The sequence below is a fragment of the Gymnogyps californianus genome, chromosome 13 (genome assembly GCF_018139145.2).
Source record: "Gymnogyps californianus isolate 813 chromosome 13, ASM1813914v2, whole genome shotgun sequence".
Taxonomy (NCBI): Eukaryota; Metazoa; Chordata; class Aves; order Accipitriformes; family Cathartidae; genus Gymnogyps; species Gymnogyps californianus.
This window is the reverse complement of record NC_059483.1, coordinates 13,933,767-13,960,873: the sequence shown is the minus strand read 5'-3', so window position 1 is coordinate 13,960,873 and position 27,107 is coordinate 13,933,767. Positions and strand designations below refer to the sequence as shown.

Below are 27,107 nucleotides of genomic sequence, written 5' to 3'. Positions count from 1 at the left end.
CCAGGATCTCCCCCTTCCCATGTCCTGCCCCACCGCCCCATCTCCCCTCCTCCAGTCCCAGTGTGCCCCCCCTTGCTCCGGCCCCCCTCTGGCCCCGCTGTCCCCCGATCTCCCCGCTGCCCCACCCTGCCCTTCCCCTGCCGCTCACAGGGTGTCCCCCTGCCCAGTGCCCCCCCAGGGATCCCGCTGCCCCCTCCCAGTCCCACTGTGTCGTCGTCCCCCCCCATGCTGTGTCTCCTCCAGTATGTCCCCCGCTACCAGAGCCTCCCGCCCCCGGCCCAGCGCCCTCCCCAGCCCCGCTGCCCCCAGCCCCAGTGGGCGCCCCAGCCCCAGCGCTGCCCGCAGTCCCAGACCCCCTCCTAGCCCCGCCCCCGCCTCTCCGCCAATCAGACCGCACCCTTCCCAATCTGTCCCCGCCCCCTCCTCCTGTCAGTCACCGCCCCGCGCCACACCCCCGCACCCCGCCCGCGGCTCGGGGGCCGCCGCCGGAGGCCACGTCAGGTAGGGCCGGGCCGCGCCTGCGCAGTGTGGCGGGCGGCGACGGCAGTGACAGGCTGGCAGGAAGGGGCGGGGAGCAGGAAGGGGCGGGCGGCGGCTCCGCGGCTGGGACCGGGACCGGGACCGGGGCCGGGACAGGGACCGCGACCGCGACTGCCACTGCCACTGCCACGGGGCGGGAAGGGCCTCACCGCGGGGCCGCTCGGCAGCACCATGCTGAAGAAGTTCGACAAGAAGGACGAGGAGTCGGGTGAGGGGAGGCGGGGGGAGCCGGGCTGTGAGGGGAGGCCGGGGGGCGCTGTGAGGGGAGACGCCTCCTGCGGGTAGGGGGGAGCTGTGAGGGGGGACTCGGTACCAGCTTTGCAGCGAGGGCTGGCTGGCGTGCTCAGGAGCGCAGTGAGAAGCACTGTGGAAGCACTGGAGCAGTCCGCTGCCGTCCTCCTCTCACTGCTGCAGCCAGAGGCTAAACCAGTGGCACTGGCACAGCACACCGAGGTTACCTGCCGCGTCACCAGGTGCGGAGTCTGAGACTAAATATTGAGCATGTCGGCCCTGTTCACAGTTTCCCAGCTCTCAGACTGGGTGCTAAAGCAGGGTAGAATCCAATTTGTAGTTTCTGGCACTTTTTCTGACACACATGGTCTGCTCTTCCGACAGCATCACTGCCACTTTCAGTGGATCTGAAAGGCTGAGGGCACCGAAGAAACACGAAGTGATTGCTTGACCTTTCAAAACTTTAGGCCCAAGCAGTAAGGAAGAGGTTGATATTTTATGTGGTGTGTAATTCAGGTGGAATCAAGGCTAGATATGACAGTGTTTACTTTCATGGTTGTGCTGTGTGGTATCTTGTTCATCTTCCTATGAAGCTTTCTACGCAGCTTGTTCTGCATAACAAATCAGTGCGTCCTGAAGCGAATTGATTCAGCATAAATCTTTGTGATTGTTCATGTGACTGTGCTTGCTTTTTATTTTAATGTGCATTAAATGCTTTGCCCTTGTTTCCCTTGTCCAAAACCTCCAGTGACATCTTGATAAATGGAGAATTTAGTGAGGCAGCTGTTGGAGGGGAATTGTTCTTGGCTTTCATTTTTGGGGGTATTCTTCATTTGCACCTGCTGCACGCTTCAAGGTATTGGCGTTACCTATGGCCAAGGCTGGCAGGAGATGCACTTCCTTGTATTATGGTGCTGACTCTTGTTGATTTTGTTCATACTGAGAGCTTTCTTTCTCTCCTTTCTTCTTTCTGCCACCTGCGTGCTTCCCAACATTTTTTCTTTGCTATACCATTTACTTCTCATCCTATTGCTTCTGTCTCGAATGAAGATTCCTAGCATTTACTGTGCCTGCCTTTCTCCTGTGGATTGTGTATAGGTCCAAAATGTATAGCCTGAGCGCTTGTCGTTCTCGATATTAGGTGGAGCGCATCATCCCTGAACTTACAGGCCTTGTATACCCATTCTTTCCATGTAAAGGCTAACAGGACAGTCTTTTTGTTGAGATGAGTGTGTCTGCTTAATTGGTTTCTGTGTCTTTGCTTTTCGTGGATGGTTTAGGTAGCCTTGGATGAGCTGCTTCCACTGGCTCTCAGAAATGCACTTTGAGATGTTATTTTGGGCATATAATTGTTCTGAGATCCTTCCTTGGTCAGTGACTGTTTCTCTGCAAATCAGTACAAATTGTTGTTAGTCATCCAATACTAGGAGCTTTCTGAAACACACAGCCTCTGCCTTCCCTCCACCATTCTCCTTCTCTGATGGAAGAATACTTTGACACAGGGTGCTGTGAGGACCGAGACCTCATGTACAATATATTTCAAGATCCTTAGTGCTATGAAAGATGAAGGGGCGATGCTCTGTTGTTCATGGCTGATTTAGGGATTGTAGACATGCTGGGCCGTGGGAAATACTGTGCTGCTGGGTAGGTTTTTTGGAACACATTCACGTGCCCGTACTAGAACTCGTTCATACTCATACTAGAGATGTTGGTTTTGTTCTTTCCCCTTGTTTTCTTCACTCCTCAACCCCACATAAGTGTCTGTGCTTTGTTCAGCCACCTACTGCATTTGCAAACTTCTCCTGAGCCAGAGGAGAGCAGTTTAGGAAGCGGGAAGGAGCCAGGGTGCAGATGGGTTTGCCTTTAAGTGTAAGGCTTACTCTTGCAAAGGCTCCTGGCACCAGTGTAGGATGCTTCAAGCCCAGGTCAGATCGGAGCTGGGCCCAGGAGCTGTGCTCTCTAGCGGATCAGGCTTGTTAAGCATTGGAACAGTGCTGGAAACGGCTGCATTTTGTCCTAGGGCCAGGCTGAACATAGGTATTAATTAAAACCTGCCTATCAATAACTGGCAGCTTTTGAAAAGCTGCAGCTCACAAATGCTTAGGAGGCGAGCTAATAGAGACCATGCAGAATGATAGTGCTTTTCCCTCTGATTATTTCGTCCTTAATTGGTGAAGTTTTTAATTATTTAATATAATTTATTCTGTTAAGTGGAACACTGAAAGTTACTCTGTGTCCAGACTCTCTAGTCCGCTGTCTTGTTCTCTTAATTAGTGATAGAGCCAAAAATACTTTACTGGTGGATTCCTGATTGGTTTATAAGGGAGGGATAAAGCACTCCTGACTCACCAGTCTGGCAAGCTGTCCTGGTTTCAGCTGGAATAAAGTTAATTTTCTTCCTAGGAGCTGATACAGTGCTGTGTTTTGGATGTAGTATGAGAATAATGTTGATGACACACTGATGTTTTAGTTGTTGCTAAGCAGTGTTTATACTAAGTCAAGGACTTCTCAGCTTCCCATACTGCCCTGCCAGCAGAGGCTGGGGGTGCACAAGAAGCTGGGAGGGGACACAGCCAGGACAGCTGACCCGAATGAGCCAAAGGGGTATTCCATACCATACAATGTCATGCCCAGTATATAAACTGGGGAAGCTGGCCGGAGGGCACTGCGGCTCCGAGATTGGCTGGGCATTGGTCAGTGAGCAACTGTATTGTGCATCACTTGTTTTGTATATTCTATTATTATTTTCCCTTCCTTTTCTGTCCTATTAAACTGTCTTTATCTCAACCCATGAGTTTTACTTTTTTTTTTTTTCCCCCCGATTCTCTCCCCGTCCCACTGGCAGGGGGAGGGGGAATGAGCGAGCAGCTATGTGGTGCTTAGCTGCTGGCTGGGGTTAAACCACGACACAAGGGATACCTCTTTTTGTCTGAGCTTTTGTTTCTAGGCCTGTCTTATTGATGCTCTAACTGTCAGCAAGCTCCCAGCCCAGGGGCTGGAAATAGGTCTTTGGGGATAACAGTGGAGCAGTTACTTTACAGCTAATCAGTCTACCTTGGCTCATGGCTAGTTACTTCTGGAGGGGATGACAAATCAAAGAATGTCCTGTCTGCTCTGCCTTCCCTAACTGCTATGAGGACATCCAATTAATATTACTTAAGAGGGAGCTCTGGTTGCTTGATGTTGATGAAAAAGGTTACCCCAAAATGCTTAGTCTGTGTTTAAAGTATGGACATGGTTAGAAAGTTGCTTTCCCATAGCACTACCCCTGGAAAGACACTTATTCTCTTTATTTTGCAGGTGGGGGTTCCAACCCGTTCCAGCACCTGGAGAAGAGTGCAGTCTTGCAAGAGGTAAATCCTCAGACGATCTCCTTTGTGTACCCCTTTCTGGATAGTCTCTCCCTCTCTTGAGTAGGTCACTGGTAAACTTCAGCAAGGAAGTGGGAGTTCGTTACAGTCCTGCTAGCTCTGAAAGAAATGGGCAACACTCCCGTTAGTTCTTATTTTATTGTTGGAGGGAGGAAGGGAGAAGGTTGAAATCGTCTCTGTAACAAATTAAAGACCGTGAACTATAAATAGGAATAAAATTATCTGGGAAAGCTCACCCTAAAACAGGAAGGTTGGGAAATTGGCCTTGAACACCCCAAATGTCTTGTAGATGACAAAGTTAATGAGTGGTTATTGAATATTCTGTGAATTTGTTCTGAAAAACTGCCTTTCTATTCAACAGCAGGTAAACTTCTTGATTCCCAGACCCTGTTGTTTCAGCGTTATCTGTTTGCTTGCAATGTTGTGAATGGTGTTGGCTCCCATAGCCTTGCAGAGCTCGCCTATGTCTGTCGGAAGAGTAGTGTTTTAGCTAGCACACGATCCAGACTTGTGTGGGTGAAAGTGTGATGAGGATTTGGCCTTTAAACCTTAATTGCACTTGGATTTGCGATCCCAGATTGTAAAACCAGCTGTGTAAAAGGGTTCCATGTTTAACAGGAATTGAGGGGAAATCTGATCCAAAGTCATTAAGAATCTTGCCATACCTTGCTCACAATGTGTTACAATGTGTTGTTTGTATCAGCAGCCAAGACCAGACAGGACAGTGTTTGTGAGGAGGTGTTAGTGTCAGCATCCTTGTGTGTGCTTTGTTTCCAGGCAAGAGTGTTTAATGAGACTCCCATAAACCCACGAAAATGTGCTCATATCCTCACCAAGATCCTGTATCTCATAAACCAGGTAAGGAAGAGAAAATTTACACCTACACAGAGACATCTGCAGCAGGCCCAAAGCTGGTTGTGATAACTAGGATTTCCTTCTTTCCAAACATCTTCTAGGGGGAGCACCTTGGTGTCATGGAAGCTACCGAATCCTTCTTTGCTATGACCAAGCTGTTTCAGTCCAATGACGTAAGTCTGCTTGTTGTTCTCTGCTGTATTTATCTGGTAGGACAAGTTGTCAACAGTGTCTTTTTCAGCCTTGAGATGTGCGTTTTTATACAATCAGCTTTTCCGTCCTGCCTGGAGCTACCTGATCTGAGTGGGAAGAGTAGGTTGAAAGTTCAGAAACAGAGATCAGCTTCCTAGCCCTTCTCAGACCTTGTAGCAGCTTAACTGAAGCATTCTCCGTTCTTGAGACAGATTCCTCCCTCTGAATTGCTGTTTAACTCTTGAGATTGTGCTAGGCATAGATCAAGCATGTAATCAGCTAGAATACACTATACTTTGTGCCCAGCATTAAAAGATCCTGCTTCCTGCTGAGAATCAATGACTGTGTGTCCTGGAGGAGGCCAGGAATTAGTACCTACCGACAGCAGTAGTACCATCACTAGTTGTCCCCCAAACCACAAGGCAGTAAAATCATGAGGCTGGTGTAGAAATCCCCAGACTCAGGAATATAAATTGCTTGCTTACTTGCTTTTGAAGCAACAGGGTGCCTTCAGCTAATGATTTCAAGCTTTCCTCCTTGTTCATGTGAATGACAAGTGAAAGATGAAACTGTAGATCCAGCTAAATCTGGTATCTCTGCAGCGTCACCCTAAGATTGAGGGGTTTAGAAGGGGAAGAGGTGTTTTGTTAATCAATATGGGTTTTGTACATCTTTTACGCTCAGGCACTGGGGCTCTCTGAAGGTATCAGGTTCTTGATCTTCACAATAAAATCATGGAAGCAGGGAAAACTGAGATCCCTTCCTATCCGGGATCCTCTCAGCTGATGCCTGTCTTCCCTCTTTCCTTGTCAGCCAACTCTTCGCAGGATGTGTTACCTGACTATCAAAGAGATGTCTTCTATTGCAGAAGATGTAATCATTGTTACTAGCAGGTCAGTCACTTCACTTTTCTTACTTTTATATTCACATGTCCTCCAGTAATGCGTGTCCAACCTCTTAGAGATAACTGTAGTCCCTAAGCAGGGTTAGGATAGGGGATGACCTTGGTGAGGAAAAATTTTTCCTTTAAAAGAAGCCATTAAAATACAGACACTGAACTCCTAGTGATGTATGTGAAATGTGCTGTGTCCCCATATCCCATGCCCATGGGTGTTTGGATTCTCTTTTGGTTACATGATATGGCAGCACTGCTGTTTTTTCCCCTTTTGCAAAAGGCTGTTTCATTAACTCCTACTTTCCTGTCTGAATGCCTTGAAGCTTTTTGAAGATTGCTGGCATAAATCCCAAGGCTTTCCACAGGTAGACAAGGATTTACTGCTCGTGTAGCAGCACAGGATGCGACTTCACTGGGGAAAAAAATGCCCTCTGTGAGTCATTCCTGAATTGCTGATCATCTCACTGAAAGGCTGGTGTGGTATGGGGAGACAAGAGCCTGAGGGTATAGGGTCTGCTGAGGGCCGAGGCCATGCAGCAGGCAGAAGCCAGTCCCAAGTGCTGCGATGTGATGAACTCCCATCCCCTCACAGATGGTCTCACACTGACCAGGACCCTGGGGAAAGGGTAGGAATGAGCGTTCAGTACGGAAGGCAAATGCCTCAGGGGTATGTGTGTGTGCTCCAGCCTCGCTTGGTCATCAGGAGCCCATACAGCCTGCTGATGGGCTTGGAACCTGAGTACTGATCTTTTCCTCCTGCCTTCCCACCCTGGTGGGACTTGCCCGAGACCTGCAGTTGCGTGCTTGGCATTCATCTGTGATGGTGGCTGCCTGCTGCTCTGTGTGCACTGTGCATGCACCTGAGAGCTGCTGGCTCAGGAGTGCAGTATTGAGAGCTTCCTGTTTTCAACCAGCTTAACCAAAGACATGACTGGGAAGGATGACAATTACCGAGGCCCTGCTGTGAGAGCGCTCTGTCAAATCACTGATGTAAGTGCTGCTTTTCCCTTGGGGCAGCCCTAGGCCCTTCACCTTTCCCTACTTCACCCCATTCCATCTTCCACTCTGCTTTTCATGCCTTTGCGTCTCCCCTTTCACACTCCTAACAGCTTTTCCGCATCAGCTGTTGTTTCCCTCTCCCTGCAGAGTACCATGTTGCAGGCCATCGAGCGCTACATGAAGCAGGCGATTGTTGACAAAGTGCCAAGTGTATCCAGCTCTGCTCTGGTGTCCTCCTTGGTATGTACTCCCTGCAGGGTGGGCCTGAGGGACAGTCAAGCTGGGAAGCAGTCATCTGTGGTGGGACTGGGCATCTTGGGAGTTTCAGGGTTTCATTGTTGCTATTCTCCTCTTTGTGAACTGACGGACTGGTGCTGACTTTGTGGGAGATCATCAACCTCTTGAGGCCACAGTCGTCATGACCGGGTCTCTGCATGCTGATCCCTTGCTCTTCTATAAGTTGCTGCCACCAGCATGCTCATGGGGAAGGCTCGTTGCTTCTTAATATGAGCTGTGATTCCCAAAGCTTCCTCCATCCTTCTCTCATGGGTTGTCTGTGGCTTTGTCTCCCCCCAGCACCTGCTGAAGACCAGTTATGATGTGGTAAAACGCTGGGTGAACGAGGCTCAGGAGGCAGCTTCCAGTGACAATATCATGGTGCAGGTAGGAAACCCGCCGCCAACACAGGGAATAGCAAGCAGCAGCTGGGAGTGGAGCAAACTGCTAGAGCTCAGCCAGGCATCTCTGGGCAAGAGAGGGGATAAAAGTGGAAAGAACACAGCGTGGGTTTGTGACAGTGTCTTTCCCTGCGCAGTATCATGCTCTGGGCTTGCTCTACCATGTGCGGAAGAACGACCGCCTGGCAGTCAACAAGATGCTCAGCAAGTTCACGCGCCACGGCCTCAAGTCACCGTTTGCCTACTGCATGATGATTCGAGTAGCCAGCAAGCTGCTGGAGGAAGAGGCTGGCAGGTGAGGGGGCTCCTTTGCCCTGTTGGAAGAATTTCCTCAGGTCCTACTTCCATCTCCTCTTGAAGGCTCACTTGCCATCTCATGAGGGCAATTATTTCTGTCTTTGAAGAGCACAGTGCAGCTTCTGCCCTCTTATTGTTGCGTAAAAGGCAGCAGAGAAAATACAGGATGCTTTCATGGTTGTTATGAGATGGCTTCTGTGAGTCTTGTCTGTGTGCTTGCACATCGAATACTTTCTTGTTTCTCATTTTAATTCATTCTTGTGGGTTTCTTTTGTCCCTTAGCCGCGATAGCCCCCTGTTCGATTTCATCGAGAGCTGCCTAAGAAACAAACATGAGATGGTGGTCTACGAAGCTGCATCTGCCATCGTTAACCTGCCCAACTGCACTGCCAAAGAGCTGGCTCCAGCTGTCTCGGGTAAATGCGGCAATGGCGAGGGGGTTATGGGCCTGCAGCAGTGACACCTTCTGATTACCCCAAGAAACAAGGACCTTGTGTAGTTTCAGGCTTGTAATCCCGCCGTACCCTTTGTTGCTTTATGCTGCTACTGAGAGCCTGTGGTGTGTGTGAATAGCTTTGCTCCTGTAAAGGTATTTGCCTGGTGTGTTCAAGTGTGGGTTACTGGAGGGGTCTTTTTTTTCTGTGAAACAGGGCTGAATTCTAACTGATAAATCTCCCTGCTTTAGACTGAGTGTAGCTGTGCAAGAAGCCAAGGTGTTGGGGTCCTGCCTTCCCAGCTCAGTCCAGTCCAAAGGTTCCCCTGAGCTGGGACTGTTGGCAGGCAGGGAGGCTGTGTGTCACCTCTGCACAGGGAGGGTGCCCTTCATGGGCCAGCCCTGGGAAAGGAACAGGGTTTGCATAGAAATGGAGAACAGCAGTTCAAATTGACTTAATAGGAAAGATGACAAGGTGATGAAATTGGCTTTCAAGAGGAGCGAAGGATAGCAGCACTGTGGAAAAAGAGGGAGGTGGGTAAAAGCTAGTTGTCAGCAAGGATGTTAGGCAAAGAGGACAACAGGGAGGGAGGGAGGAAGTTGGTAAATTCACAGTTGCTTCTTAAGTATGCTTCTAGTTATCTTGTGCTTGCAGCTGTCTCTTCATCGAAGCTCTTGCCTTAGGTATGAAACGCTTCTCAATCATAGATTGCCTAAACGTCTGCCTTTGTTGGTTTTCCCGCCTTGCAGTTTTGCAACTGTTCTGCAGCTCCCCAAAAGCAGCACTGAGATATGCAGCCGTCCGTACCCTCAACAAGGTAGGAGCCGGTCTCTTGGGAGCTGTAATAGTTTCTCATGTGCAGGGACATGCAGACTTCAGAAGAGAAAGGGGGCCAGATTATGTGATGATTTTGTGTGATAGACCTCTACCCTGGGCTACAGCCTTACCTTTCATTGCTTTCTGAGTGGAATAAAACCTCAAAGAACACTTTACAGAAGAAAAAAATAAAAGCAATCATTTTCACAGGTCTCTGTAAGAGTGTCACTGGTCTTACATGTTACTGCTTTCCCTTCTGAGCTTCCTGTGGTGAAGGAGCTCCTTGTAAAACAGGGATCAAACCTTGATGCTGCTTCTTGCCTGCTCCATGGCAATCTTTGCTCCAGCTTTTCCCTTGACCTTGTAAACTCTAAAAAAGAAAAAGACAGAATGGCAGTGTCTGGTAACTGCTGTGCTTCCACCCACAAAGCTGTTCTGCACAGCTAGGCTCACTGAATTTTTGTTAGGAGTTCGTAGCTTTCTTTTCTTAATATGTAGAGGAGAACAAGAGAGTTAAAAATAGTGAAAGATTGTTTATTACTACTGCTTCTCTTCCAGCAAGAGATGCAGTTCTGCAGGAAGAAAGAGCTTGTTGCTTTAACCTCAGATGAGTTGTTTGTCTGAGATGACCCTCATGTACAGTTTGTAGCACTTATTTTTACAGGAAGGAGCGAGAGCTTATAAAGACTTGGTGGGTTTTGCCAGCTGGGCCTTTTGCATCTATTGAGTGATTTCCACTCTTCCTTCTCTGCCATAGGTGGCCATGAAGCACCCATCCGCTGTGACTGCCTGTAATCTAGACCTGGAGAACCTTGTGACGGACTCCAACCGCAGCATAGCCACCCTGGCCATCACCACGCTGCTGAAAACAGGCAGTGAGAGCAGCATTGACCGGCTCATGAAGCAGATCTCCTCTTTCATGTCAGAAATCTCAGATGAGTTCAAAGTAAGGAAGTGGGAGGAGGAAGGACATGCAGGTTCCTGAAGAAACCTTGGTCTTTGTCCATGTTTGCGTGTGCACTCTGAAACCTGCATGGAGCTGCTTCCAGGAGCTGGGCTGCAGAGTATTTGCGGGGAAGAGAAAGAATCTGAGGCTATCGGCCTAAGCCATGCCTCGGTTGTACAGCAGCTGGCTCCAAAGTCACATGCTCTCTTCTGGGGAGATGCCCTTTGAGAATTAAATCTCTTTTTCTTCTTTCCAGTGGGTGTGGGCTTTTGCTAGGGGCTGGCCAGTGCATAAAGATCAATCTCCTCCAATTCCTAGCATTGTACCTCCTGGAACTGCATGTGTTGGATAAATAAAGGCAAAATGGTAGTTTCCAGGCTAGGGACCAGCACAAAATTGACACAATTCAACCATTTTTTCCTGCCTGGTGAGACAGAATCCTTTTTTACTTGCCCCCCTTTTCCTCCAGGTCGTAGTGGTGCAGGCCATCAATGCACTGTGTCAGAAGTACCCTCGCAAACACGCCGTCCTCATGAACTTTCTCTTCACTATGCTTCGGGAAGAGGTAAGTTTGCAGGACAACTATTTTGTGTTCCTTGTTTGTATGCATCAACTGCAGGACTGCACAGTGGCCCCTGTGAGAGTCAAGCTTTTACTGATAATGCTGTGCAGTAAAAGCCTCTCTCTAAAAGGCTTGCAGTCTAACTGGCAGAAATGGCCAGCTGTGCACAATAGTTATACACATACTGCCAGGCATATTTTTAATGTGGTTTTCATTCTTTGATTTTTCTGGGGGTTTATTAACTCTCAAAGCAAATGCAGGCAACAGCAGATCTGTTGGCAGTCCGTGTGTGTTTCACATTTGAACCAGCTTTCTTTTATACTTTGACAGCAAATTCCAAGAAGTTTTGTCTTGTACACAAAGATTCGATAACAACCTATTTATTGATGACACGGGACCACTTTTGTTCTGTTGTCTGTGCTATGGCAGTGAAGGGATCACGAGTACCTATAACCATTCTCTGCATTCAGTCAGACATAAATTGCAGAAAGACAGCTTTACAGGGGTTTGCTGAGGCCGTTTCTAAATGAGCTAACATGCCTGCGACACAGCTGGCACCACTGTTTGCTCTGACATCACTTTCTGCCAATTACAGCCTCTCGTTTGGGAACAAACCAGAGCATCTCATTTTGCTCCTGTGAAAAATGGACCATTCTCCTTTCCCAGATTTTCTGTGGGTGGATGGTATCATTTTGAATGTGGTTTTGTAGTTCAAACCATTCTGTTTTAAAGCTTTTTTTAATCCAAAGTAGCTCTAGAAAGACCCCTAATTGCCCAGCACTGTGCATGTAACTGGCAGAGAATAGTGTGCAGTTTAATCCTGTGGTGTGTATTGAGGACACTAGTAAATAATGTCTGAAGATAACCAAGCATTAATGGCATGTCAGGTTATGGGGTGTGCCTGGGGAGGTATTGATTGCCTGTCTTCCCACACTAATGGGGCTATTTGCTGGGTCCTGCTGTGGCAGATATGATCCTTAATATATTTCTCTTGTGATTCATCCTCAGATGTCTGGTGCTAAAGGGGAGAGGGTTGGGTTTTTTCTCCTCCCATATGGCTGTTTTTATGCACTAATTCTAGCAGCAGAGGATTTTGAAGGAGATGTAAACCCTTTAGGCGGATGGATTCTTTTACTCTCTTTAGGACTTGTTTTTTTCTTCACTGCAGCCATTCTGAAGGGAGCTGGCAAGAGAGCTTGAATATTAGCTGGCCCCCTGGGTGTAAAGACGGTCAAAAGTGGGGGCAGCATTATTGCCCTTCTCCTTTCAAACACAGATTAAAAGCACTGAGTGTGAGTGACCTTTTAGAAGGAAATTCTTTCCTGTCTGGTTACTTCAGAGTCTCTAAAATACTTTGAGATTTCCAGCTGAGCAGTTCCCTTTTGCTCCGTAGGGAGGCTTTGAATACAAGCGAGCCATTGTGGACTGCATCATCAGCATCATTGAGGAGAACTCAGAGAGCAAAGAGACAGGCCTGTCTCACCTCTGCGAATTCATCGAGGACTGCGAGTTCACTGTGCTGGCCACTCGTATCCTCCACCTCTTGGGGCAGGAAGGGCCCAAAACCAACAACCCTTCCAAATACATTCGCTTCATCTACAACAGGGTTGTCCTGGAGCATGAAGAAGTCCGGGCAGGTAAGAGACAGACCTGGAAAGCTATCTGCCCTATGACAGATCTTCAAGGAAATATAGTGTATGAACATCTCTGCTTTTGAGGATTGTGATTTGCTCTAGTCCTGAGCAGATCTTTTTACACAGCAAAGATCCTGCAGTAGTGTTGATGGAAGAGGTGGCCTGCAGCTGAGAAATGGTGAGGGAGATGCAGTGACGCTGAAACTAGACAGAGGAGGTTTGCAGGCACTTCGCTATAATACATCTGCCTCTTTCTGGTCACAGTAATGCTTTGTACTAATGCTAGCATCTCTGACATGGCATTTGATCAAGGCCAGGAAATGGGGAAAACTTCAGCTGATTTCTTTGCTTTCTAATTCTGTTTTCATGACTTGTGCTACAGGTGCTGTAAGTGCCCTGGCCAAGTTTGGAGCCCAGAATGAGGAGATGTTACCCAGTATCTTGGTGTTACTGAAAAGGTGAGTTGTACCTCAGAGTTTCTCAACATCCTGAGTGAAAAACCTTGTTCACTTGAGAGCTTGTTAGCATCCCCATTGCCTGTCTAGTCTCTTCTAGCTGTGGATCTGAGAAGGTGCAGTGGGTACCTGGGATCCTGTGATGGGGTCACCACTGTGCTCAGCACCACAAAGTGGACAGAAGCCAAGTGTGGCGGATGATTGCTTTTCTAATACAATTACTAGCTGATTGCTGGTTGTCTCCTATGGCATGTTCTTTCTAGCTCTGTAAGGTGGCTTAGTCACCCAGATTCATTCGTGTGGACTCTGCTGTCTTGCACTGAAGAAAGTTTTCCACTTTCCTCTCAGGTGTGTGATGGATGATGACAACGAAGTGAGAGACAGAGCCACCTTCTACCTGAATGTTCTGGAGCAGAAGCAGAAAGCCCTCAATGCTGGCTACATCCTGAATGGTAATGCAGAAAGTCCTCAAAACAAGTCTGCACCTCTTTCCTGCTTTTACAAGTGACAAAGAGCTGGCATTATCTGTGGTTTCAGCGACTTGTCCCTTCTGTCCCTAGGTTTGACGGTGTCCATCCCTGGCCTGGAGAGGGCTCTGCATCAGTACACCCTGGAGCCCTCTGAGAAACCCTTTGACTTGAAGTCCGTTCCTTTGGCAACAGCTCCTATCGTCGAGCAAAGAGCAGGTGAGGAATTCCCTTGCAGCTCCAGCCCTCGGACAACAGACTGCATTGGGCTTGCTGGGAATTGCTGAGCTCCATCCTATTTGAATTTTGTGGGATTACTTCTTCTGCAAAGACTAAGGCCAGCAAATCTGGTTGCTCCCACATTAGTGTTTTGGTTTAGTCCAACTGCTAATAATAGTAATAGTAATCTTCATTGGAGCTGCCACAGTTCCAAAGGTGTTTAGGAAGCTAAATACGGGTGTCTAGTCCATAGCAAAATGAGAAATGAGCTCCCTTCCTTTCCTTAGGCAAATCCCTCTCCAGACATTGATCTGTTTTCTGATTTAGTTACTTCTTACTCTTCACCTTCAAATCTTTTGGTTTTGTTTTGGTTTTTTTTGTTTGTTTTCTTTTTCTTTTGCAGAAAATGCCCCTGTTGCTGTAGTCAAACAGCCAGAGAAGGTGGCAGCAACACGGCAAGAAATATTCCAAGGTAAACTGATGCAAGGCCTCTCCTGTGCCTGTGTGTGAGAACAATATAGCTACCTCTTGCTGAGCCTGCCTTAGCCCCTCTGGCTTTTTCCCATCTCCTTTCAGAGAGTGACATGGGCTCCCAACTTTAAGTCAACTGTTCACTCCCTGGGGGGTGGGAGTGCCTGCAGTCCTGTTCTATCTATCTTGCAATAGATATGGGCAAAGGATTACTCTGCCTTTAATTTTAGAAGTCCCTAGTGAATGTTTATGGATGTTTGATGGATAGTTCCTTGCTGCAGCATCTTCTGGCAGCTTAAACAAGGGCTTGAAACTGCTAACGCCTTCCTGTGGGTTGGGAAAGGCAATGGTTTCTGTGTTCTCTGTTTCAGAGCAACTGGGGGCGATCCCAGAGTTTCGGGGACTTGGCCCGCTCTTCAAGTCTTCCCCAGAGCCTGTTGCCCTGACAGAGCTGGAGACGGAGTACGTGGTTCGTTGCACCAAGCACACGTTTGTCAGCCACATGGTGTTCCAGGTGGGTAGCTATGGCATGTGGTGCTGAAAGAGGATTGGAAAATAAGCTCCTGACCAGTTAAAAGCTCCACTGGGAAGAAATAGCTCAGGGATATCTGTGTTCAAAGCATGTCACTGCAATGAGGAGTCCTTAGTTTCTCACGCAGGGCAGCAGAGCCCCAGAAAAAATTAATTAGGAAGCATGTGTGGCTGAACAATGCTTACACATACAGTCAAAATAACTCAAACAAGCACTAGATGGGGCTGTTCTCACTGAGCAGTTGGCAAGGGGAGCTGTGTCCTTTCCTCAGGGTCCCCAAGCATGTGGTTTGGGCATAAAAGAATGAAGCTTATTGTATCTGAGAGGCTGAAAAGGGTACCCAAGAAAGGGAGGTGGTGGGGGAGAGCTCTTCATCCCCTATGTTTTGTTTTAGCCTGTGTAGTACAGGTGCTTTTTTCTGTATGTCTTGGCCTTGGCTGTACTTCCCTGCTGCTACATGTGGGATGTTAGGATTGATGTGCCAGCATCTTTGCCTGGGCCTTGGGGAGTTCAAGGCACAGCGAGTCCTACGCTGGCTTGTGAGCAGCAGTGTTTTGTCCTTAGCCAGCTCCTTCCTCAAAAGCTCAGAACTGCTTACACAGTCCTCGTAGGGGTTGATCTTTGTTTCTGTTGTCCATCCACCAGATGCCATTGTGTGAGGTTAAGTGACTTGTCGTTGCAGCCGGAACGAAGTCTAATCAGCAAGTTTAGACTTGCTGAAACCATCGAGCTTGCTGAAATTTGCTCAAACTATCCCTAGTTTGAGCTGTGCAAAGCATCATCCTCCTATCTGCTGTGGGGCACTGTGTCCCTGTAGCATGAAGTGAGAAGATGTAGGCAACAGAGTACTCACGTTTCCATACAGCAAAGAGTTAACCTGGGAATTACCATCCAGGGAGAAAGGACAAAGTACATTTAGAGGAAAAAGTTCCATAGTGACTGGTGAACTGAAACAGGCAGAAGCTGACACATCCCTGCCCTTGCTGAATTTGTGCTCCTGCCTGGGTTGCAGAGGGCAGGCATTGGATAGTTGTGTGCTGGTTCATTTTAAGTGTTGTTTCCTTTTAAAAAAAAAAAAACAAAAAAAGTTTGCTGGAGCACTGGAGTGCCCTGCAGGGTTCTAGTTTCTCCCCTAAAGCATTTAAATGAGTAGTTTTTAGCCACAGTTGCTCTGTGACTAAACTGGAACGCATGAGCCCTATGATTAGCCAGCTGATAGCGAGGTGCACTGTTGAAACACAAAGAGCTAGGGGTTCACAAGTTGACACCATGCTCCTACTCTGCCTAAAGTGAGTCTGCTATTAGATCTATAGCAAGCAGCGTCAAGCTGTTGCTGCTTTCCCCTTCCCTGATTAGTTTGACTGCACGAACACCCTGAACGATCAGATCCTGGAGAATGTCACGGTGCAGATGGAGCCAACAGAGGGGTATGAGGTCATTGGCTACGTACCTGCCAAAACCCTGGTGTACAACCAGCCGGGTACCTGCTACACGCTGGTAGCACTGTCTGAAGAGGATCCGACAGCAGGTAAACAGTTTGCTCTCTGTGTTTTCCTGACGTCCCCCAAATTAAGCGTACCGTATTGCTCGCCCCCACACATTCTACCTTGCATCCTAGCCGGATATTTATAGCCTGTGTGTGGGCGCAGCCCTGAGTGATGCTGAGCATGACTTCTCTTTGCTGTTTGGGGGCTGTCAGGCCTCCCTTCTCCTCTCCTGATTCCCTTGCGCTGTAGCGTTGTTGAGTCAGGCTATGAGACCTGGCAGATGAGCATTCAGCTCTCTGCTGAGTTCTCTCCCATGCACCCTGGCATGTCCTTTAGCCTGTCTGTTCTTTGTGTTTAGTATGTGGGGAGGCTGGTACTTGTAAAGTGCTGTGAGTGCCCAGATGCTCTGAGTAGCAAAGGGGTATTTCAGACAAACCGCTAGAATTTCAGGGATGTCTATTTGAACTGAACATCCCCTCATTTGTCACTGCCCAGAACATGAACCAGGCCTTACCTGTGCTTTGGTCTCCCTGGTTTGTGTTCTGGGACTGCTCACCTGTGTGTGTTGCTGCTGTTCACCCAGCAGTGCCCATCTTTTTAGGGATGAGTCATCACTTCCTCTCCCAGCTGCCGTGTTGCAGTGTAAGGCAGTTTCATTTCAGAGGCGCATGAACCGATCTCTAGATAAGGATCTTGCCTCTTCACAAGGCGCTGGTGGGACACGTTTAGTTAGTATTCTGAACACAATTTGAGGTTCATCAGTAACAGCACTTGATCTGAGGATTATGGTCTTGTACAGCCATCACGAGCCTGTCTTTATCACTGTTTGCTAGCCTTAATATTACAAATAAATACCTTGTCCTTGAGAGACACAAACTGTCGGAGAGCCCTCTCTAGGTCACTGGCCAAGCCTGTGCTGCTGACAGTGATGGGGAGAACGCAGCTGCCCCAGATCTCCCAGCCCCGTTCTGCTGCAGGGGAGTGCAGCTCTGGTGGTAATGTGAGCTTTGCCTTTGCCTCCCCCACCTCCAGTGGCCTGTACCTTTAGCTGCATGATGAAGTTCACTGTCAAGGACTGTGATCCGAACACGGGTGAGACGGACGACGAGGGTTACGAGGATGAGTATGTGGTAAGGAGCTGGTCATGTACCTGATCACAGAAACTGCTGTCATTTTGAGGGTTTTTGCGATCTGTACTCGGATCCCTGCAAGCAATGATGTGACCACTGACGCTGATGTGGGCAGTATCGCGTGAAGAGGGGATTCTTGCTGTGTCTGTGGTGTCTGTCCCAGGATGCAGATATGGGTTTGCAGAGCTTGTTTTGTCTCGTTTGGAGTATCCTCCTGTTGCTCTCCAGGTGGACACCTGACTGTGCAGGATACCTATGTTTTGAGAGGCCATGGTGTGTCCTCCAGGTTTGGCTGCTGTGCCCTATGGGCTCCAGCAATTGCACAGTCAGGTTTGTGGAGACAGAGGGCTGTTGGACATCATTTGTTCTCCATGAGTTGCTCTCCGTGGTGGCGCAGTTAGTTGCCTAGTGGCTTGTCTGATACAGGGAGATTGCTGTCTTTGTTCTTGCTCTGGGGAAGGTGGGGCTTTTCCCTCCCCAGCACCGAGACTGATGAAAGCACTGATGCTGCAGAAGCACCTCTCTTGCAGGCTTTGCCATTTCCAGGCGGGCTGTTTTACCACAAAGGAAGAAGCTGAACTTATGCTTGGTCAGAAACTGAGACTGGCTCACAGAGGGTGGTGCTTACCCTCCGGAGAGGAAGGGATGTTGTGACACAACCTCAGCTTGCCCTGTTAGCTCCAGAGGCTGTTTTCTATGCGTTGCCTGTCACTGCTGCGAATCTGATTAGAGGCACTGCTGTGGAGTGAGTCACTGAGGACACAGCGTCCTCCCAGAAGGAGTGGGGAGGGTTTTTCCCAATGGAACGTGCAAGGTTAACCCCTCTCTCTGCTTCCCACCAGACACCAGGGCATTTGAGTGATATTTAAACAAACTCTTCCATGTGTTTCAACTAGAATCAGGAGGAGATTCTTTCCTGCAGCGATTGCTGAAATGAATGCAGGCTGGTGTCTGGCCAGCTCTGGCACTGACTGCCCTTCGATACATGCTATGGAGGGACAAGCCTGGTTCTGCCTTGCACAGATGTAGTCACAGCAGCAGTTCAGCTAACCCGGCACGCAGCGTTAGGTGATAGCAAGCGTCTGACAGTGTCTTAGTGTACTTTACCAGCCTACAAAATGATAAGCCAGAAAGGCAAAATACAAGCTTATGTGCATTCCAGGGAAGCAAATGCTGCATCTGTGTGAGCACAAACATGTATTTCTTAGCTTTTGTTTTTTCCTCTGTTTTGGACGTTTGTCCAGCGCTTTGATCTCTGTCAGGCCAAGGGCTCTGCTCAGAACGGGAACCTGCTTTGTAAACCCTGGAAATGGCGTGACCGGTGGCTTTCCCAGGCCTAGCAGTTGCTCAGCCAAACGGTGTTTGCTCAAGCAAAGCAGAAGGGGCAGGGCTTGCTCTGACGAATCCATGAGGGGAAGGGGAGGCTATCTCCTACATTCACCTGATCTCAGGGAATCCAGTCTAAAGTTCACTCTGGAGAGAGCAGGGTTAAGAACGACCATGTTTCACTTAAACCTCTTCTACCACCAGCTTGAAGACCTGGAGGTAACAGTGGCTGATCACATCCAGCGAGTTCTGAAGCCAAACTTTGGAGCAGCCTGGGATGAAGTGGGTGACGAGTATGAAAAGGAGGAGACCTTTACTTTATCTGCTATTAAAACCCTTGAAGGTAAGGCGGTGTCTGAGCCCAGCAGAGCTCTTAACATTCCCCCCAGCAGGCAGAGTCCAGAGGCACAGTCTGGCTCACTTTAGATCTCTCACAGAAAGGCTAATGGGACAAAACCCTTCACAAGCTATTTCACCGCAGCTGTTAAATGTGGAGCTACAGTTACTGTGATAACAAGTTAGTTCAGGTTTCAAAAAACCAAATGAGTATTCTGGGCCTTGTGGACACCAGGCTGGATTGAGGGAGGCAAGAGAACATCTTGCTTTGTTCTCATGCTCTACCCTCCCAAGCAGACAGACCGTAGTTCAGCTGTGAGCTCCCACTTTCCGTCTTGAGACCAGTAAGAAAAGATGCAAAGAGCAGAAGACATGAGGTTGGTGGGCAGGCTGGTGGTGTAAGCCCTCTTCTCTTTCATCATGTATTAAAGACTCCTTTTATTTTTCCCGAGAAGCCTGTAAAAACTCGGTCCTTTTGAGAGCTCAGAAGGGTGTCCTTGTCCTGTAGCCATCTCTGTGCTTCCTTGCACAGCCCCTTGGGATTTGAAATACCCTCCCTGAGGCCTTTTCATATTCCTCCTGAAGACCTGTGTCTCCTGCAAAACATCTCCTACCTTCTGCAAGCAGGCTGTCAGGGCTGTGCAGTAAGTGTGCAGCCAGCTGCACTCTCCTACTTCCGTTGTCTGACTCACCCTTTTCTTTCTGTTGCACCTTTGCTGCATCAGATAACAGAACTGCCATGTGGCAGTGGGGTTTTTGTGTGTTGCCTTTGCCTCCCTGGTGGCCTCCAAAACCATGATACTGGCCAATGCTGTATGTCCCTCAGGACAAGGAACATGAACCCCAACATGTAGGGAGGGCTTGAGTCACCTTTAGATGCTCTTTGTGTGTGTCCCTGTTAAGATACCTGTGACATGGAGCCTGTTTTATGTATTTTTTCTTAAGAGGCAGTTAGTAATATCGTGAAGTTCCTGGGGATGCAGCCCTGTGAGCGATCGGATAAAGTGCCAGATAACAAGAACTCTCACACACTCTACCTGGCAGGTAAGCTGTGGGGTGAGGACTCTGCCTGAGGAGCAGCTCTTCGGGAGGTCGCAGAGAGCTGCCTGTTGAAAATCAGGGCAGGAGTTTCTGATGGAGCCCACTGCGCTCTGGGTGGGATTTGGAGGCTTGTGCCTGCCTTGGTTTCTGTCTCTGCAAGTGCAGAGCAGCTGGTGTTGGGATCAGGGAGGGTGCGGGGGGGGGGGATGTTGGGATCGGCCCCAGGCTCAGCTGGGTGGAATTTGCTGTCTTCATGATCTGTGGTATCCTGGTTTGGAGTGAGCCTGTGGGGGAAAGTACAGCACCCTTGCCCGGCAAAATGGATGTGTACTGGAGCTCTTAGACGAGTGGCTGGTACTCACTGAAGGAGTGCCTGGATCTCTTCTCAGCTGGAGTTTATTTTACACTTTGCTTTCATGAGTTTTACAGTAGCAGGAGTCCCAGGTATGTTATAATGAATGAGAAATGTGCTGCTCGAGGGTGTCTCCTGGCCCAGTGCTGCGGATTTGCCAGACTACCTGTGGGCAACCTGCCCTTGCCAAGCAGTTGCGTTCATTTTTAGGCTTGCAGGGGAGCACTCGCTCCTTCCTCCCGCTCTCCCTTCCAGGTGTGTTCCGGGGTGGCCACGACCTCCTGGTGCGGTCTCGTCTCGTCCTGACCGACACCGTGACGATGCAGGTCACTGCCCGCAGCGGAGAGGAGCTCCCCGTGGATGTGATCATGGCCTCTGTCGGATAAACCGCCTTTTCCAGGACTGTCCTGACACCGAGCCCCCACGGGCAATGCTTCTTTCTCTGGCAGCAGAATAGGGATCACGTTCACTACAGCAGCTTTTGTGTTCTCTGCAGTACAGCTGTATCTGGGGCTCTGTCTATAAAATAACGATGTTTTTATGGTCTGATTTTACGCCGCGCTTTGTCCCTGCGCTGGAGGGTTTCATGGGTGGCCGGTTTCTGTCGCGGTGGCAGCGTGTGGAGGAGAGGCGACACCCGACCGTGACAGCCGCTCCCTCCCCTTTTCGTGTCGTTCGAATAAAACCCATCTCCTGGCTCTGGCTGGCCTGTCTCACGGGGCGGGGAAGGCGATTCCGCGGGCCGGGGCCAGCCCTGCCTCCGCTCCGCCCGTGCCCGGCCCCGCTCCGCCCGCAGCCGCCTCCCCGGCGGGGCGGAGCGGAGCGCTCGGCCGGCCCCGACCCACCGCCCTGCCGGGGCGGGCGGCCCGCAGAGCCGGGCGGGCGGCGGGATGTGCGGCCGCACGGCCTGCTCCCTGGGGGCCGACAACCTCCGCCGGGCCTGCGCCTATCGCGACCGGCGGGGCCGGCGGCGGCAGCCCGAGTGGATCCAGGCGGAGAGGTACCGGCCCTCGTACAACAAGGGCCCGCAGTCCAGCGGCCCGGTGCTGCTCTCCCGCCGGCACCTCCAGCAGGTACCTCCTTCCCTCCCTCCCTCCCTCCCCTCGCTTTGCAAACCAAAACGCGGCCGCCGGGGCCTCGTCCTGCCTCCGGCAGCGGCCCTTTGCGTCGGGCGCCTGGTTGCTGAAGAAAAATCCGCATGGCTGCTGGGTGTCCCGGGGCTTAAATTCGAGGTTGGCCGAGCGGTGGGAAAGGGGGTTGTGCCTCCCGGGGTGGTGTGGTACCCTGTCTGAATTGTAACAGCTTCTCTTTGCTCAGTGTACGTGGCAGGTATTGAATTTTCTAATTGCGCAGGTGTCTCTTCTTGTTAGTATTTACGTGTTCCTAATGAGGGTGTGGAATCAATACCATGCTTCCAGCCTAGTGTTACATTTTCTGCAAAAACTTGTATAGAAGTGATTAACCTTGGTAGAATTTTTTCCCAAATGCCTATAATTGCACTGCTGGTTTTATTCTGCTTTTCTGAGGCTTTTTTTCATTTCATAACGCCGCTGAGAGTGTCCAGGTCACATTGGTAGGGGAGGGTAGAGGAAAAAAAAATCTCGACTTCAGAGCTGTAAAATAACAGCACACCTGTGGTGACCGTTATCCTGGCTAATTTAAGCCTCACCAGACCTTCCTCAGACAACCTGAGCAGCCTGTACAACTGTTTGTGCATCTCGTTCGGTTTCCGCATAAGGGGGTGCCCGGCGAACTGCTGCTCTTTCATGTTCAGCGGGGTGAAGCTGGGCTCACTGAATTGAAACACCCCAATCTGGGCTCCCTCCGCTCTTCCTCCCCTGGCCGGTGGGGCAGCAAAAGGGGCTGCTGCACTTCGCAGCTGTTACCGGCACAGGGGATGGGGTGGGACACCTCGGTGGGGCCGCTTTGGAGTGCCGTGGGCAATGCCGTCGGGCATCCTTCGTACCCTGCTTTCCTGCCTTGGGGTCCCACATCCCCCCGAGAGCAGCCGGTAAGCTGGTGGAGCAGAGGAATACGGGGCTGGGAGCGTGATACAGGTCACAGGCGGACGCCTGCTCGGTTGTGCATCTCTGTTCAAGTTGTTGGGACACAGGCGCGGTGTAAGGTGCCTCTTTTTGCCACTCTGATCTGTGGGAGGCTGTGGAAGACTTCACAAAACTGGGCACATACGCGTCCCTATATATATACACACCTATAGTAGGTATATGTATGTACATCTACTGCAGAGCTTTGGGAGCAAATGTCCCCTGGGGCCTCACTCGCCCCAGCTCTGCGCTGCCTGGGGCCGGCAGCTGCGGGCAGAAAGCGAGAGTGAGCTGGGGGAGATGTGAAAGCCGCAAGCCGTTTTCCATTGTCCGAAGGCAGATGATATGCAAAGCGCAAGGAGTGAAAGTGAACCAGGTCAGCAGAAATCACGTTATTAAAATGGTGAGGCTTACACCCTGTGGGACGCTGGCTTTAAAGGTGGAAATTCTGAGGACCTTGACACCAGCCTGACATACCTGTTTACTTAAGAGCTGGGGAGCTCACGTGTCCAGGCACTTCCGCTGAAGCAAAACTGCGTTCACTCCTCCAGAGAGCTGTCGGGCGAGCCTCACTGAGACACTCAGTTATTTATTCCTGCAAAACTTTCTTGTGCTTTCTGCTGAAGATTAATTCTTACGGGAAAGCCGTTAAGAATATGCAAAGGGTTATAATTAGTGGCTATTTCCGCATGGCTTGCGAGTGGCATCCCTGCAGAAGAGCAGAGGCAGATTTGGTGCTGGAGGGGCTGTGAGCCCCAGCTCAGCTCTCGGCAGAGACGCTGACCTGTTCCGCTCTTGCAGAGGGAGAAGCCGCTTCCGCAGGGCTCTGCGAAGCCCCTCTCTCAAGCTGTGGGGATGTTCGTGGGCCCTGCGACGTGGCTTTGACCCGAGGCGTTTCTCTGTCTCATTCGAAAGGATGCCGACTCCTCTGAGCGGGTCCTCATGGACATGCGCTGGGGCCTGGTTCCCTCCTGGTTCAAAAAGGACGACCCCTCCAAAATGCCGTTTAATACCTCCAACTGCCGCAGTGATACCATGCTGAAGAAGTCCTCCTACAAGGTGAGTTGCTGCTGTCTTTGTGTCCAGCTTGAAGAGATCCTGTAGTTGGCAAAACCCAAGCTGAAGCATCTCCCTAGCGAGTACCGGTCACTGCCTGCTGCACAGGGGCGTAAGTCCCTGTACTGCAGAGCTGGCAGATTTCATTAAAATAGAAGAACTGAAAAAGTTGTTGCTGGTGCAGCCCATCTTTCATCACAGCACTGGTGGTGGCGTTTGTGCACCCTGCGGGGCAGTTTAGGGGAGCCCCCGAGAGGCAGCGAGCGGGCTGGGTGGTCCCAGGAGCCCCCATCCTCCCTCGCAGGCTGCCCGAGGCTGCTGTTCACAGCTTGCTTGTGCTTTCTCTTCCCCAGGGTGCTCTCCTCAAGGGCAAGCGCTGCGTGGTCCTGGCGGATGGCTTCTACGAGTGGCAGCAGCACAGTGGGGGAAAGCAGCCGTATTTCATTTACTTCCCCCAGACCAAGGACGCCGTGGTACAGAGTCCCTCGCTGTGTCTGAACACTCGCGCCCAGCTCTGAGCCCCTGCTCCCTCCGGCTGCCCTGGGAAAAGCCCCCTTCCCTCCAGCTGTGCCCATCTCTGGGGGTCTCTGTTTCCCAACGGGGCTCTGTTCCGCAGCGGGCTCGGCACTCTGGCATCCCTCTGCAGCCGGCGGTCCCTGCCACTGCGGTCCCCTGGCTGTAAATGGTGCCGCAGCGTCCCCGCCGTCATGCTTGCTGCTCCCCACATGCTGGATATTTGCATGGGTGGGCGATGTGTCTCGCAGGGGACTGGGCTGGGAGTTTCGCTACCTCTTTCCTTCGGCTGAGCCAGCGGCCGGGATGTTCAGAAGGGGAGGAGGGCACTGGCTTGCCCTCCTGGTACCTCTCCTGGAGTTACCTCAAATTAGTAGAAGGGCTCCTGGAAAGCCCTCAAATTAGTTCAGTTAATGATTTAGATCTGAGTCATTAACCTGCCGCAGCACTGGCAGGTCTGCGATGCTTCGGCTGCCCGTGGGTCGGCACTGACCGGGGCGATGGGGCCTCTCCCTTGCAGGCCGAGGGGAAGGAGGGAGACGAGGAATGGAGAGGATGGAGGTTGCTCACCATGGCTGGGATTTTTGACTGCTGGGAGCCACCGGCGGGAGGAGAAATGCTGTACACTTACACCATCATCACTGTGGATGCCTCCAAGGACGTGAGCTTCATCCATCACAGGCAAGTGAGAGCTAGCAAGGGGGCTGCAGGGCAGTGGCGGGGCGAGGGAGGAAAGCTGCACCTTTAAACACCAGTCTGGCAGCACGCAGGCAGGGAGTCCTGCTTCCTCCTGATGCCCTGGGAGAAAAACACTACAACATTACCGGCTTGTTTCGGGTCACTGGCTTATGCCCTTTCCATAAATCACCATCTTTGTGCCCCGGTGGGTGGCAGTCAGAGCTGGATCACTCTCTGGAGTTGGATTGCTCTCCACCTGACCGGGGCCTGGCAGTCAACCCCTCTGCCTCTTCCAGCAAAGCAGCTACCTGGGCGAAGCGAAGGCGTGCTCTGCCTTGCAGAAGAGCATCCTGCTGCTTCAGTTTTTTCCCACTGTTTCCCCCCAGGCTGCCAACTCCATGCTAGCTTACAAACCTGGCTTTTGCCACCCTGCTCTGCCATATCGGCACTGGGCTTTGGCTCTGACTGTCTTGTCCCCTAGGATGCCAGCCATCCTGGATGGGGACGAGGCCATCAGGAAATGGCTGGACTTTGCTGAAGTGCCAGTCCAAGAAGCGGTTAAACTCATCCAGCCCACAGAGAACATAATTTTCCACCCAGTGTCCACTTTTGTCAACAGTGTCCGCAACAACGCACCCGAGTGTCTCACACCCATCGAGCTGGGAGCCAACAAGGTGGGTGCTGGCCGGGGCTTGGCAGGGGAGAGCTTGGCCACGGTGACGTCCCTGAGCAGGGACGGTGCTGCCAGGCTGCAGGAGGGGCAGCAGCAGGCAGTGTCTGCAGGACATGCCTGTGCTTGATGCTGGAGTGCAGAGCCCCGAACAGATTCCCTTCCCTCCGCTTCCAGAAATAAACTGTCACCCCATGCCAAGATTCCTCTGCCAAATGAGGCAAATTCCATGTGAAATGGGGCTTGGAACAAGCCTGTTCCCAGCAGCCCAGGGAACCTCCTGCAGTTGTGCCTGATGCAGGCAGGGCTGTTGCTCCAGCCGCTGCATCCCACTCTGGACCAGCTCTTGCAGTCGGCTGCCTGCCCTGCTCTCGCCGTGCTTCTGACTTCTCTCACACTGTCTTTATCTCTCCAGGAGGTCAAAGCCACCCCAAGCAGCAAAGTGATGCTGAGCTGGTTAAAAAACTCCCAGGAGGGCTCTCCCCAGAAGAAAGAAAATGATTTGCCCAGGTGGACAAGTCAGTTCATCCACAGCCCTTCGCCCAAGAAAACCAGCGCAGATATCCTGCAGCAGTGGCTGGGGAAGGAGGGAGAGCCGGCTGCGAAGAAGTGCAAGGCTTAGGCACCAGCTGGGATGGCTGGCCATCCTTTTTCCTCCTGATTTTCTTAAACAGAATGAGGAATGTTTTTTTTGGAAGGCTTTGCAGACTGGTGTTGAGATTCTCCAAGCCTCTCAGGTGTTGATCCTATGCGCTAGGTTGTTGTCTGTGCTCTTTATGTTTTGTTAAAGGTTGGTGTTTGTCTTTAAGGGTTTTGGCTTTGTCTTCTGCTGACGGGAATGAATATAACCTGCTGGCCTCCCTCCCTGCCAGTCACTTGTGCCAAGCGAAGATAAAGCTCTGAGAAGCATCTCAGCCTGCCGGGGAGGAGTAGCTTCTGCCTTCTGACAGTGTTCATAGTTCATGTCTCCTTCTGTTTTCTTTTCTTTTCTCTTTTTTTGGTATTAAACTGATACCTGTTTTCCATTTAATTCCATATTGATTCTGTACAAATTCCTTTCTAATACTCTCGCCCTCAAAAGTTGGCTGCACCAGCGTTGCCACGTGCATTCGTGGCTCCTAAACAGGGAGATGTTTAAGCGGTGCCTGGGAGGAACCGGACTTTGCTTGGGTTTCCCTGCGGGCAGTGGGGTGGGACAGCGTGTCTTGGTCACGTTGTTTGTACAATCATTTTGTTAATGGGATTTGAAGACTTAGAGAGGATTTTCTTGATCTGCGATGTGCTCTGCCTTGTTCATAAAGGTCATTCATTAAAGCACAGATAACTAAAGTGCCGTTACAGAACAGCATAGGGCAGTTGTTTTTGAGGTCAGAGATTTTGTAAACCAAGCCAGATGTTACAGACCAAAAGCCTTACGTGGTGGGACCCTTGCTGGAAAGCAGTACTTCATTTGTATTGGAAACATTAAAATGGGATTAACTGGTTGACTGCGGAATGCCCTTGTCCGTGTGTGTGTCTGTGTCCCCCTTGTCCACCGCAGCCCCGGTGCTCCTGTTTCACAGGCAGAGCTCTTACCTCCTCTCCATCTGCTGAGGGGGAGACCAGCTACCTGTTGCTGAACTCTCAGGGTACCAGCAGGGCCGTGTTGCTGGAGCATTTCCATTTGCCAGTGGAAAATATTCCCCAGGGATTTATTTTGGGGCTCCTCTCGTATGATCTGTCCCTGGGGAGCTGCAGGGGCAGCCGTAGCTGGGGCTCGTCCCTGGGGAGGGACAGCAGAGCCAGGGCAGGAGCTGCAGGACGGGCACCTGGGGAGACCCGAGCGCTCTCAGAGGCAAATCCATCTCGGAATCCCTCGTGTGCCAGGGAGGCGGCTGAGC

At 50.7% G+C, this 27,107-nt stretch overlaps 2 protein-coding genes across 5 annotated transcripts; both read left to right on the top strand.

Annotated features, from left to right (window-relative positions):
* The first annotated feature begins 659 nt into the window (after nucleotides 1–659).
* Nucleotides 660–21,058, top strand: COPG1 (COPI coat complex subunit gamma 1). Its single transcript, XM_050904724.1, has 24 exons — nucleotides 660–748; nucleotides 4,072–4,124; nucleotides 4,920–5,000; nucleotides 5,099–5,170; nucleotides 6,003–6,082; nucleotides 6,999–7,074; nucleotides 7,231–7,323; nucleotides 7,660–7,746; nucleotides 7,898–8,055; nucleotides 8,340–8,473; nucleotides 9,241–9,308; nucleotides 10,065–10,253; nucleotides 10,723–10,818; nucleotides 12,209–12,452; nucleotides 12,832–12,907; nucleotides 13,253–13,356; nucleotides 13,465–13,590; nucleotides 13,994–14,062; nucleotides 14,433–14,575; nucleotides 15,950–16,121; nucleotides 17,113–17,210; nucleotides 18,741–18,879; nucleotides 19,818–19,916; nucleotides 20,521–21,058. The coding sequence occupies exons 1-24, from the start codon at nucleotides 712–714 to the stop codon at nucleotides 20,649–20,651; spliced, it is 2,625 nt and encodes an 874-aa protein (XP_050760681.1). The 5' UTR covers nucleotides 660–711; the 3' UTR covers nucleotides 20,652–21,058.
* Nucleotides 21,059–21,155: 97 nt separating this feature from the next.
* HMCES (5-hydroxymethylcytosine binding, ES cell specific) lies at nucleotides 21,156–26,722 on the top strand. Of its 4 annotated transcripts, XM_050904621.1 has the most exons (7): nucleotides 21,156–21,338; nucleotides 23,226–23,369; nucleotides 23,720–23,836; nucleotides 24,013–24,018; nucleotides 24,400–24,560; nucleotides 25,039–25,231; nucleotides 25,643–26,722. In XM_050904621.1, exons 1-7 carry the CDS (start codon nucleotides 21,156–21,158, stop codon nucleotides 25,847–25,849), a joined length of 1,011 nt encoding a protein of 336 aa, XP_050760578.1. In that variant the 3' UTR covers nucleotides 25,850–26,722. The 4 variants fall into 4 exon arrangements, with proteins under 4 accessions (XP_050760578.1, XP_050760577.1, XP_050760576.1 ...); XM_050904620.1 differs by lacking the exon at nucleotides 24,013–24,018; XM_050904619.1 differs by lacking the exon at nucleotides 24,013–24,018 and having other exon boundaries at nucleotides 23,720–23,839.
* Nucleotides 26,723–27,107: the final 385 nt, after the last annotated feature.

Excerpts from the sequence above, each read along its gene's own strand:
- COPG1 (XM_050904724.1), top strand. The coding sequence starts at position 712 with ATGCTGAAGAAGTTCGACAAGAAGGACGAGGAGTCGG. Across the intron at positions 6,083-6,998 it reads GTAATCATTGTTACTAGCAG|CTTAACCAAAGACATGACTG; the intron begins GTCAGTCACTTC and ends GTTTTCAACCAG. Across the intron at positions 7,747-7,897 it reads GTGACAATATCATGGTGCAG|TATCATGCTCTGGGCTTGCT; the intron begins GTAGGAAACCCG and ends TTCCCTGCGCAG.
- HMCES (XM_050904621.1), top strand. The coding sequence starts at position 21,156 with ATGTGCGGCCGCACGGCCTGCTCCCTGGGGGCCGACAACCTCCGCCGG. Across the intron at positions 21,339-23,225 it reads CCCGCCGGCACCTCCAGCAG|GATGCCGACTCCTCTGAGCG; the intron begins GTACCTCCTTCC and ends CTCATTCGAAAG. Across the intron at positions 25,232-25,642 it reads TCGAGCTGGGAGCCAACAAG|GAGGTCAAAGCCACCCCAAG; the intron begins GTGGGTGCTGGC and ends TTATCTCTCCAG.